The 13,192-nt window shown below is 32.6% G+C and overlaps 1 protein-coding gene across 1 annotated transcript in view; it reads right to left on the bottom strand.

The window, feature by feature from the left end:
- LOC111695998 (E3 ubiquitin-protein ligase UBR2) overlaps nt 1–13,192 on the bottom strand; it is a 40,544-nt gene that overhangs the window by 5,538 nt on the left and 21,814 nt on the right. The window contains exons 32-47 of the mRNA XM_023465505.1: nt 12,897–13,055; nt 12,317–12,416; nt 12,012–12,097; nt 9,877–10,219; nt 9,199–9,252; nt 8,693–8,829; nt 8,181–8,301; nt 6,974–7,110; nt 6,243–6,367; nt 5,583–5,676; nt 4,994–5,124; nt 4,415–4,527; nt 3,504–3,572; nt 1,645–1,707; nt 870–977; nt 649–695 (exon numbers count right to left, since the gene is read on the bottom strand). Of these exons, the coding sequence (XP_023321273.1) occupies nt 649–695; nt 870–977; nt 1,645–1,707; nt 3,504–3,572; nt 4,415–4,527; nt 4,994–5,124; nt 5,583–5,676; nt 6,243–6,367; nt 6,974–7,110; nt 8,181–8,301; nt 8,693–8,829; nt 9,199–9,252; nt 9,877–10,219; nt 12,012–12,097; nt 12,317–12,416; nt 12,897–13,055 (1,887 nt within the window). The remainder of the gene's footprint in view (nt 1–648; nt 696–869; nt 978–1,644; nt 1,708–3,503; nt 3,573–4,414; nt 4,528–4,993; nt 5,125–5,582; nt 5,677–6,242; nt 6,368–6,973; nt 7,111–8,180; nt 8,302–8,692; nt 8,830–9,198; nt 9,253–9,876; nt 10,220–12,011; nt 12,098–12,316; nt 12,417–12,896; nt 13,056–13,192) is intronic.

The raw sequence follows: 13,192 nt of genomic DNA, 5'->3' as shown, positions 1-13,192 counted from the left end.
ATTATTATCTAAATGAACTTGGGGGAGGGGGGCGGTGATTTTTGCTGAAATATAGTGAAAAAAAATGTTAAATTGAACACTAAAAGGCAAGTTTTTTTATTCTTTTTGATACTTTTAACACAAACTTCGGAACTCGAAGGGGTATTTTAAGGTTTATTTACAGTAAGAACCATGAAATTGTGGAATAGGAAGACGATTTTAAAGTGTATTTGATGTTGTTACAAAGTCAAAAGTTTTACTAGTAGTTAAAAATCAATTTAAATAAAGTTAAATGGTCTATGCACACTGCACACTGCACACTGCACAATGCACATTGTACACTGTACATTGGACTATTTAAAATCATAATGTGAGTCTAACCGTCGTATTTCTCTTCCAGAGTTTTCTGGTTCTCATTGTATAGGTAAGTGATAAAAAAACGCGCTGCCATGTTTAAAAAATATTTTCATTTTCTTCCCTTTGCCTATATTTAGGAAAATTTTATCCAAGAGGTTTAATTGTTTCTAATAGAATAATTTTCAATAATTCATTGTGTTTAAAGTAGGGTTATATTTCATTTAACTGAAGGAGTGCATAGGGTTTAAAAGATTTAGACTGATTANCCCCCCCTGGTTTCTCAATGGTCAGGAAGAAAAGGGTTAAAACTACCTGGGTGTACTGGGAAGAGAAAGATATCTGCATAAAAGTATAAACTCCTAAATTTAGAAACAATATTCTAAATCCACTTTTAGACGAATGACTGACCACAACACTTAAACGCTTAAAACGTTGTTTAATATATAAAAGTTTCCTTATTGTCGTTTCAAAAAATAATTTCTTCTTTTACACCGTTGAGAATATAAAAAAGATTGTTTAGTTTCTGAATATCCCTGGTTTGGTGGAAGTATATTGTTGAGTTCAGGTGGAGCAAGAACTCCAGATAAATATTGATAGAACAGTGCTGCACTTCGGAGAAACCCTAGGCTGCACACCATTATCTAGAACATACAACAGGTTTCAGGGGACTGTGTACAACTAGAACAGGTTTCAAGGGACTGTATACAATTATAACAGGTTTCAAGGAACTGTATAAAATTGTAACAGGTTTCAAGGGACTGTGTACATCTAGAAAAGGTGTCAAGGGACTGTGTACAACTTGAACAGGTTTCAAGGGAATGTGTACATATAGAACAGGTTTCAAGGAACTGTATAAAATTGTAACAGGTTTCAAGGGACTGTGTACATCTAGAAAAGGTGTCAAGGGACTGTGTACAACTTGAACAGGTTTCAAGGGAATGTGTACATATAGAACAGGTTTCAAGGCACTGTGTAAATCTAGAAAAGGTGTCAAGGGACTGTGTTCAACTTGAACAGGTTTCAAGGGAATGTGTACATATAGAACAGGTTTCAAGGGACTACGTACAACTAGAACAGGTTTTAATGGACTCTGCACAACTAAAACAGGTTTTAAGGGACTGTGTACAACTAGAACAGGTTTCAAGGGACTGTGTACAACTAAAACAGGTTTCAAGGGACTGTGTACAACTAGAACAGGTTTCAAGGGAATGTGCGAAATTTTTTAAAATGTCTCTCAAATAATAAGTTATATCTTTACGATCTAAAACATGATTAAAATTTGACAATTTGTTAAATAATTCTACTAACCTTCTGCCAGATTATTACGGGATTAGGATCCCGAATTGTTGATCTCTCAATAGACTTGGGTTCCTTAAATTATCAGAAAAGAATTGAATTAAGTAAAAGCTCTAAAAAAACATCTCGGTTAAATGACGTTATGTTACATCAATAAAGGGACTGTAAGCATAATTGAATTGAGTAAAAGCTCTAAAAAAAACATCTCGGTTAAATGACGTTATGTTACATCAATAAAGGGACTGTAAGCATAATTGAATAAAAACATCTCGGTTAAATGACGTTATGTTACATCAATAAAGGGACTGTAAGCATAATTGAATTGAGTAAAAGCTCTAAAAAAAACATCTCGGTTAAATGACGTTATGTTACATCAATAAAGGGACTGTAAGCATAATTGAATTAAGTAAAATGGACTGTAAGCATAATTTCAACGTTACCCTTTAAAGCTTTGTCTGTTCAATTATAAATTAGATCTCATTCATTTCTTGAACCTTCATGATTTGATTTAAGTTAATTTGATTAAAAAACTAACTATTTACAATTACATTTCTAGTGAAGGAACGTATTTAGGAATTATCAGAGTTAACATATTTAACCAGAGAAAAACGACTATATCTTCCACATTATTAATCAGATAAAGGTTTTAAGCACTGCAAATCTTTTTAATCTTAAAAAAACGATTCATTACATAAGAAGGATAATAAAAAAGGAAATATCAAAACATAAACAATTTAATAATTTCAGTATTAAGTGAGAAATGAAAAATGTGTGAAATCATTTTGAAATTATCTAGAACTAATCAAATAAAGTAGAAAACAAAAATTAAGAAGGAAAAAACTTATTAAGGCGTAATCCGAGAAGCTGTCAATTAACAGCTTCTCAATTTGTTTGTTTGTAAAATTATGATTTCAGAATAAGCTTATTAGACAACGAATGTTAAATAGAGAAGGCATCGTCATTGTATTGATATAAACGCCGACCACTACAATTTAAAATATAAGAAGAATTGAACTTTTAAAAATCAAGCAAATTCAGTTAAGGGAAAAGCCTGTGAAAATATCTAAAATTATCAAATAATATCATACTTTGGATTTTTACTCATCATTTTTTCATTTTTTAAAAAGTTATTTTTTCTTTGTATAAAGAAGGGAACAACGATAAAATAACTTTTTAAAAAATGAAAAATTTATGAATAAAAATCTAAAGTTTTCTGAAAAAGTATGAAAAAATATAAAATGCATATTTATGGGAAAAAAGGTTTGGAACCTGAAATATGTGAAGTAAGTAAAGGAAGAAATGCATTTATGGGAAAAAAGGTTTGGAACCTGAACTATGTGAAGTAAAGGAAGAAATGCATTTATGGGAAAAAATGGTTTGGAACCAGAAATATGTGAAGTAAGTAAAGGAAGAAATGCATTTATGGGAAAAAAAGGTTTGGAACCTGAACTATGTTAGGTAAGTCAAGGAATAAGTGCATTTATGGGGGAAAAGGTTTGGAACCTGAACTATGTGAAGTGAGTAAAGGAAGAAATGCATTTATTAAAAAAAAGGTTTGGAACCGTTTGGAACCTGAAATATGTGAAGTAAGTAAAGGAAGAAATGCATTTATGGGAAAAAAGGTTTGGAACCTGAAATATGAGAAGTAAGTAAAGGAAGAAATGCATTTATGGGAAAAAAAGGTTTGTAACCTGAAATATGTGAAGTAAGTAAACGAAGAAATGCATTTATGGGGAAAAAAGGTTTGGAACCTGAAATATGTGAAGTGAGTAAATGAAGAAATGCATTTATGGGAAAAAATGGTTTGGAACCTGAAATATGTGAAGTAAGTAAAGGAAGAAATGCATTTATGGGATAAAAAGGTTTGGAACCTGAACTATGTGAAGTAAGTCAAGGATACACTGACAATCTTTCTCAACAATAAATCCGTCTTTTTCAACCTGAAATAATCAATTTTTATAAAGAAAATATAAATCATCATTATCATTATTATTAGGATAATGGGTCACATTATTATCATCATTATTATAATCATTTGTATTAATAATATTATCATTATTATTTTACTCAGAATTATCATCGTTATTGTTATTATCATTATCATCATTTTCATCAATATCATCAACATTAATATTATCTTTATAATTATCATCACTGTTACTATCATTATCTATATAATCAAGCTCTTCATTCCCAATATATTTATATTTTTATTGGCTATAGTTGCAGATCTAACGATCCCCCGGACAGTTGGCTTTTTAGTCCTTAAGTCTTACAAGGCTAATCTTGCATTCTGATCATATCTTTGTTAGGCTTTATTTTCATAGCCTAAAATACTGAAAGACCTAAAATCTTAAAATAAGTATGATGAATGGACATGAAAAAATATTTATATGAATACCGGTCCCCTATCTACGCCCCTGATAAGATAAGGGGAAAGAATTGAGCATTTTCCTTCTGTTCCTTATTAATTGAAAGAATTTACATATGTGCAAAGTTATTATCCTTTACCTCTATTATTACAAAAGTTATTACAAATTACTGGTCCTTTCAGGTTAAAATAGAAGTTAACAATGTAATTCTGGGAATGCATTCAAATCCTCCAAGAATGTGGTATAATATTATTATGCGTAGAAAGAAAGTGTAATAATCAAAATTAATGTTATAATATTGAAAGATTATTCCACGGTTTTTCTTTCAATATTTTAACAAAATTTTGACTATTACACTTTCTTCCTACGCATATTATGCTATTATTATCATCATTATTGTTGTTACTAACCTCAGTGTTTTCTAGTTCTTCAAGGTTAAAGAGTAGTTGGGTTATATGAGCAGTTAGCAGGAGACGGAGTAGATGGAGGTCTTGGATATTACAGGAGGGTAGGGGGGCAGCTCCTAAATAGATAGAGATAAATAGATAGATAGATAGATAGATAGATAGATATCTCATTATGAATCATTTAAGGTTGTTAATAAAATAATATTGAACCTGCGTCATGGAAATAATCTAATATACTTTTATTAAAACATGATTAATTTCTCAGTTATAAATCTATTACATACTTCAATGAAAAGGATATATGAAGCAAGAATATGGATGGTTATTGGTTAGGTTGATAGATAGATGATCAATGATGTTTTTATTTAGAAAACTAGATAGAAGAGAGGGAGGGGCGGGAGCCGGGGTTCTGGACGTATCAAGCTCCTTGTTTACCTAGACTAGGAAGACTAGGAAGAGAGTATGAGAGGGAGGGGCGGGAGCCGGGGTTCTGGACGTATCAAGCTCCTTGTTTACCTAGACTAGGAAGACTAGGAAGAGAGTATGTAANCACATATCTAGCTATAGGGGGGATGGGCTTACCTTCTCCATTGAAAAGACTTGGAAGAGAGTATGTAAGAGCAACCAGTAAACTGAACATATCTAGCTCTAGGAGGGATGGGTTGCTTGTATCTACCTCCAGTACAGTAGATAAAAGCTTTAAACTGTGCGATCTAAAAAGAAATTTATTAATAGTGATAATAAATTATAAATTTGAACATCAAGATTCAAGTTTTTAATCTTTTAGATATTTTGCGCCCAAATTTTTGTAAATTTCCCTAAATTCTGCAAGAAAAATTTCAAAACTTTACATTTAAAGAAACATATCCAACTTGTGGAAAAACATCTTTTTCTCCAAAGGGCGGCTGATGTTTATAAAAATATACCACTGCAGGAATTATTTTACATGTTGACATCGTTGCAGTCTTACAGATTTGGTTGCTAGAAATTTAGTTTTATAGAAGCACTAGGAACACTGTACTTTATCTAATTTGCATAAATATGTACTGCAGCTACTGGAAGAAATATAAACAGTGCTGGGTGTGTTTACATTTCTCCCAGAACGTCCAGTACACATTGTTGTTGTAAACAAAGAGATTCGAGATTCTTGGTGTTTTTCCTTGGTTCTTACCTAATAACCTTAGGGTTTCCGAAGTTAGATCCAACTACGCCACAAAACCGGATTAATGTTGACAAACAATCATTTTGACGAGAGGACAGGGATCCTGGAATATGAATAATTAATTGAAGAAAAACAATTGATAAATACAAGGACAAATCTGTTATGAATCCCACTCTTCCTTTTTAGGGTTTCCACTCTCCATGCGCAATAACTTTTTATTCAATTTCAGGAAAGTTTGACAAAATTATGTTGAAATTTTTTAAAATAATAATGAATCACTGAGTCAGTGATGAGAAATGCTCAGCTAAGTTAGTACCTGCCCGGCCCTAACCCCGTTCTGATCCACCTACCTAGAACTGGTTTCTCTATATCCACCTATCTAGAACTGGTTTCTCTATATCCACGTACCTAGAACTGGTTTCTCTGTATCCACCTATCTACAACTGGTTTCTCTATATCCACCTACCTAGAACTGACTTCTCTATGTCCACCTATCTAGAACTGGTTTTTCTATATCCACCTACCTAGAACTGGTTTCTCTATGTCCACCTACCTAGAGCTGGTTTCTCTATATCCGCCTACCTAGAACTGGTTTCTCTATGTCCACCTATTTAGAGCTGGTTTCTCTATATCCACCTACCTAGAACTGGTTTCTCTATGTCCACCTACCTAGAACTGGTTTCTCTATGTCCATAGCTGAAACTACAATGCTTGTGATTGAGAATGCACAAGACTGCCAGACCATAAGAGGAATCATCTCATCCAGGATATGAGGCAGCTCACCCAGGCTTATTCTGCAATCAATCAATCTCAATCAACAAAATAGTGCTTAGGATCCTTATCCGAAAAAATATTCGGATTCCTGGATCCGCATCCAAGAGGTGAAATATCAACCAAATTCTGCTGAAAAAAAAAACTCTTTTCTCTCAAAATACAAATAGCAAGTATTAATTAGTCAGAGATAATCAAAAACTTCTTAATCTTTGGAATGGTTCCCCATGTTTCAAGTTAAAGATAAGCGGGAAAAAAGAAACAAAATGTTGTAAAGATTCTTAAGTATCAAGATGAAATGCAATGCTTTAAAAACATTGTTTGAGTGTAAAACCTACGTAACCAATTTCGTCACATTATATTTTTTAAATTTCTTTTTAACAATGAGTTTTCAAAAAATCATTTTTGGGGCAGTCTTTAGTTCTTCTTGACAAAAAAATAAGTTTAAACTGAAGAGAGTAAAAAATCCTGAAAGTAATATCTGCACTTTCATTTCGCTAAATTTTATGCATGATTATGTCGACTTAAAAAAAACATTAACTATGCCATATGTTTACTCTGAAACAAATAATGGGTAACGCAATATTCAAACTAAATTAGAAAATAATCCCGGCCCCGCAAATATTTACCTAAATGTTGTCTGACAGAAGGAATTCATAATTTCATAAACTGAAGTTGGGAAAACAAGTTCTCCGCCCTCCGCCACAGTGAAGAGACGGGCAAATGATCTGCCGTCATGGTGGGACGCTTCTAGTTCAGCGACAACCTTAATTTATACAAATAATAAAGTTATCTAACCGCTTCCCTCATATAAATCTCATTTGTTCTTGGTAATTTAGAGTATCGGGTTGAATCTGACAGTTCGCTCATTAAATGGAAATTTTAAATTAAAACTAAATCTCACTTTTCAGGTTTATAAAAAAAGTAAAATGTATGTAAGTTAACCCTATTCAGGCTGACAAAGGTTTCGTGTCTTTAGATTTTATTCTAAAAGAATATATGGAAAAAGAGAAAATAGTTTGTCATCAACGTTTTACGTCATTAGGATTGTTTTTAAACAGAATGTGTCTCTAAATGTTAGAGTAAGAAATAAGTCTTGTATTATATCTGACGACTGGACTGGACTGAACTGTACTGTACTGTACAGTACTGTACTGTACTGTACTGTACTGTACTGTACTGTACTGTACTGTACTGTACTGTACTGTACTGTACTGCACTGTACTGTTTCACGAATGGGGTTAGACAGTTTTGTGGATATTATTATTTTTGTTGTGAAATATTATCCTATATAGTTTCTTCATATTCTCCATTTTTTGTCGAATCTCTTGAATCAAAATCTACAAAATGTGAAGACCCCAAAAAGGAAACTTGGGAGTTTCGTTCAACTATACTATTTTTAAATTTCGGGCTTTGGACAGATTGTACTGTACTGTACTGGTCTAGTGGACAGGTATCGTATCTAATAAGTGTACTGGTCCGACTATAATGTACCTGGTCTAGTGGACATGTATCGAATCTGATAAGTGTACTGGTCCGACTATAATGTACCTGGTCTATTGGACAGGTATCGTATCTGATAAGTGTACTGGTCCGACTATAATGTACCTGGTCTAGTGGACAGGTATCGTATCTGATGAGTGTACTGGTCCTACTATAATGTACCTGGTCTAGCTGACATTTATCGTATCTGATGAGTGTACTGGTCCGACTATAATGTACCTGGTCTAGTGGACAAGTATCGTATCTGATAAGTGTACTGGTCCGACTATAATGTACCTGGTCTAGTGGACAGGTATCGTATCTAATAAGTGTACTGGTCCGACTATAATGTACCTGGTCTAGTGGACAGGTATCGTATCTGATGAGTGTACTGGTCCGACTGACCGGGATCTCCTCCTCGTCCTGTGGTTCACTTTCTCCTCCATTGCGAACCTTGTCCGGGCTCAATCCTCGCCTGAAAGGGATATTAAACAGGTACTGTAAGTAACATTTAAAAATTATTACCATAAATACTTAAAGGGACTGTAAAGGAAAAATGAAAGGGGGTATAGGATGAAACCGGATAATCTCAGTCGTTGAACGATACATTTAAGACATCTATCTGATATTCCTGGCTCGATAAATTGATATACAATTGTGTCAAAATTATACGAAAATTCATAAATATACATTTTATATAAAGTATTAGGTTTAAAGAGACCATATTTAGCAAATATGCAACCAATCTAAAAACAATTTTACCCCACTGGAGTCTAAGAATCTCAGGTTTGCTCCTTTTATAATTTTTCTATTTTTCTTTTTCATTTTGAATAATATAATTTATGTATAATTGAATAATTACCAACCTGTATTTCAGGGCAATAAAGAGCGCTTCTAACCAATCAGAATAACTCAGGTTTACGTCCAAATTCGAACTAAAGTCACCGGAAATAGAACTTCCCGCGCAGCCGCTTTTTCCGGCCAAATTACTTTTAAAGGTTTCCTAGAATAGAATATTTAGGGTTCGTTATTAGGGTTGTTGACGAAACAAACAAACAGAAAACGAAAGATACGATTAAAAGTAGTAACTATGAACAGATGAAACAAACAAACAAACAAAAAAACGATCCACCATCACTCCGAAGTAGTCAGGGCTCAGACTTTGTCAAAAATATCCATAACATACAGATATTAATTTACAAATTGGTTACGACACAGTGTGGCCAACTGTCGAAAAGAGGGATTAAACGTAGTATGAGAAGATGAATGAAAGGATAAATGAAAGAAAGGAGGAATGAAAGGATGGATGAAAGGATGAAAGAATGAATGAATAAATGAATAAATGTTTATAAAATATGAATGAATGAATAACCTTGGGAGATTCATCTGCTGACATGAAAGTAGATATAATGAGGCTTTTAATGATCTCTCATTGTTCAACAGTTGAGATTTGGGTTTTGAGAGCAATACTTTTTTTTACAGTTTTTGGTTGATATTTTGCCCCTTGGATCCGGATCCGGACTCAGGAAGCCAAAACGGAACCTCAGCATTGATTCAGATATTATCCAATATATTGATCTTGGTTTAAAGAGTTGGTTTTCTCCTCAAACTCCTATTTTTAATTCTTTTGTATTAGACAGTTGATTTAAAACATCACATATTTATAACATAAGGTTTCAAAGATGCAGGGATTAGAAAATTCAAGATTATTTATATCTCTTTCCCCATTGAAAATCAATTTCTCGGCTATTTTTAAAATTTAGAAGTCGTCTTTCAACTGTCGTTTTAGTGGGACACCCTGTTATAGGTATAATTCTATAAATAATAACAGCCGTCGTCGCATATATCAATAAAGGGAAGACGACCTTTTTATTTAAATTTTGATTTACATCAAGCATGAATACACATGACCATAGAAAAGCTGTCAATTAAAAATGGTATTATTTAATTGCTTGTTAATTTTCATTCAAAAACAGCCTGTTAACAATCAAAGCTTAAATAAAAAGTAGTCTTCATTGTATAGCTATTATCGCCGAGAACTGTAGTTTACCAGACTAGTAGTTCCAACTACTCCAGGAGACTCTTCTACATCTCCAGCAACTGCATCATCAACAATAAGTTGAGTAGCCTCCTCCTCCTCCTCCATACCGTCAACATAGTCAACTACTTCTAACATCGGGGACTCTGGAGGTTCAACCTCCATACTCGGCTCTAGGGTAGGACTGGAGCTGGTGGCCGGAACCTGAGAATTTGGTTCGGCCTCTAGAGATATGGTTTGAACAATAGCTGAACTGCTGGGCTGAAGATCTCCTGGTGGTTCTGAACTACTGAACTCAACAGTTTGGGTCATCATTGGTTCTGGACTCAAGTCCTCATAGGTCTCCATAGTTTCACTAAACAATAATATACATAGTTTAGTTTAGTTGCCGGGCAATTCTAGGTTTCTGAGCACGAGTTAATTAATAGCCCCCCGCCCACAACATCAAAAAAAAAATCCGGTCATTCAATAAATGATCAGTCGACAATTATTTGTTTTTAACCTTAAGGTATTGAAAACATAAAAGTAATACGAGTGGAGCATATTTTCTTTGTTTCCCTATAATGACTGTGTTCTTAAACTTATCAATATCAAGTTACAAAAGTAAATTATAATAGCATTATGAAAAGCAAAAGTAAATTATAATAGCATTATGAAAAGCAAATTATAATAGCATTATGAAAAGCAAAAGTAAATTATAATAGCATTATGAAAAGCAAATTATAATAGCATTATGAAAAGCAAAAGTACGCGAAAAAAGGAAATCTATGAAAGACAGTTTTATATTAAATACCTTGATACAGTAAATAACTAAAGTAAAATCTTTAGAAATATGGATCAAAGTGTGGATAGACAAAGTTTCTTAGAAAAGAATTACATATATATGATATTTCATAGAGAAGAAATTTTATAAATAGCAAATTTCAAAGACCAAAAATTTCATAGATGGGAGATTTTATGGAGAGAAAAAGAGATAAGAAATTTTATAAACAGAAAATCTCATAGATAAGAAATCTTTAAACTAGGAAATTACATAGAGAGGAAATTTCTTAGATAGTAAATTAAATAACAGGAAATTTAAAAGGTTAGAAATTACATAAAAAGAAAATTTCATTGATGGGAAATTTCATGGAGAGGATATTACATAGGTGAGAAATTGTATTAATTGAAAATTTCAAAAAAAGAAATTTCAGAAAAAAAACTTCATAGCTAGATTTGAAAAATCATTTCCGATTTTTAACAAATTTTCACCCGTTCTAATATTTCTTAAAGGTCGTGAATTAATTCTGTCCTACATCATAAAATTCCTTCAGATGTGTACTTCTACGTTATGAATTTTTTAAAATGAAATGTACGATCTATATTTATGTTCGATCTATCTATCTATCTTCGAAAATATTATCCAGAAAATATCTTTTTATGAAAAAATGTATTTAAGTTATGGTTTCCAACTCAAGTGAATTCTACTTGTGCTCCATTGCGAGGCCTTTCATTCCGCGCAATTCCGCGCCACGGAATTCCGATTGGGAATCTTAATTCAAATAATGATGACTAATATATTTCATAACATTTTCAGGGAACATATTTAGAAATAAAAAAGTTAAGAATCACAAAATCCTTTGAGACTTTTTAAGTACCTAAAGACGTTATTTCAACCCTTTTTCTGATCAAGAATAAAAGAGATATCATTATTATTCAAACTGAAAATATATTATTTTCAATTTGGTTCAAGTGCTGCAGAGAAAGGAAATTATCAGAAAAATGAAAACGATGATATCTTCCACATATTTACTTAAAAAGGGAACCGTGGTGAATAAGACTTGCCACTCTATTAATGAAAAATCACTTAAAATAACAACAGTCCCTTTAAGAATGAAAAAGAAGACGACAATCATTGTTACCCTCTAGCCAAGCACAGTGAGAACTAGAAAATTATGGAATAGGAAGACGACATGAAAGTAATATTTCAGTGTAATGTTGTTACAAAGCAAATAGTTTAACTATTAACTTTATAAATCACTGATTAAGTCAAACAATTTCTGTGTCTCATATCCATTGAACTATTTAAATTCATAACTTGAGTTTTAAAGTAGACTTTATATTCCAGAGTTATCTGGTTCTCACTGTAATAAAATGTGAATAAATACCAGTGTTCCACGACAGCTGTTGCTCCAGTAACATCTTCACTTTCTAGTTCACCAGTGTCAGGCCTTGGCTGCTGGAGTAGATGGTACTAGAATAGAATATAATAGAATAGATTAGAATAGATGGAGTAGATGGTACTAGAATAGAATAGAATAGAATAGAATAGCTGGAGTAGATGGTACTAGAATAGAATAGAATAGAATAGAATAGAATAGAATAGAATAGAATAGAATAGAATAGAATAGAATAGAATACAATAGAATAGAACAGAATAGACTTGAAAAAAAACTTGAAAAAAAATGTCTACCTGTGGAATAATTGTGATGACGCTGTTTGAAAGACTTCTACAAAGCGGACAGAGGAACTCACTTTTCTCAATATCAAAGGAAACAGGATGCCTCACCCGACTTGACATTAGAGTTTAAAATTTAAAATGGGAAAATAAATAGTTGGTGGGATGAACTAAATGAAATTATGAAAAAAAAGTATTAAAAAGAGGGGGGAGAGGGGGCTTGCCAATTAATGTTAAATTTTCATTTTTTCACTAAAATATTCGAATCAAATGGGGGGCGGATAATTCTTCAAAATACAGGGTTACTCACAAAGAATGAGACTTAGATGACCACTTGAAAATTTTCAACTATTTTCATTTACTAATTTATTTTATTTTTCTGTCTCAAATGAAAAAAGTGTGGCGAAGGAAGAAAGAAGGTCACAGCTGTAGGAAACCTTGGTTTTATATAGATTAAAGACTGTCAAAATTCCGTACAGTCGTCTTAAGTCTCGTCCCTTAATAGTACGGCATGGGGATAAATTTATTTAATAAATCAGTTTTTTATTTTTTCATATGTAAGCATAATTAAACCCATATTATTCATTTATTTCACCTGTGTCGTCTTCGTTCTGTTTCCACAATATCATCGTAATACTTCTTCCAGCACGCGGCATGCATCACGTGACCACAGCTAGAAGTGTGCGGGGCATTGTGAAGACTGCTGCGCAAATACGGAAACTCAGATTTATTTTCAACCTCTCCAGGTTTTAACCTAAATAAAAGCAATGAGTTAAAGAACTTTATTCATTATATTATATCTTTAGTCAGATTCGATCTCAGGCTTAAAAATAAGTAGGTATTTTTTTAATTATCCAACTAATCTGCTTTTAGTGTTTTTTAAGAAACCAA

Source organism: Eurytemora carolleeae, unplaced genomic scaffold (assembly GCF_000591075.1).
Source record: "Eurytemora carolleeae unplaced genomic scaffold, Eaff_2.0 scaffold102, whole genome shotgun sequence".
NCBI classification, from domain to species: domain Eukaryota; kingdom Metazoa; phylum Arthropoda; class Copepoda; order Calanoida; family Temoridae; genus Eurytemora; species Eurytemora carolleeae.
This window is presented reverse-complemented; position numbering and strand designations above follow the sequence as displayed.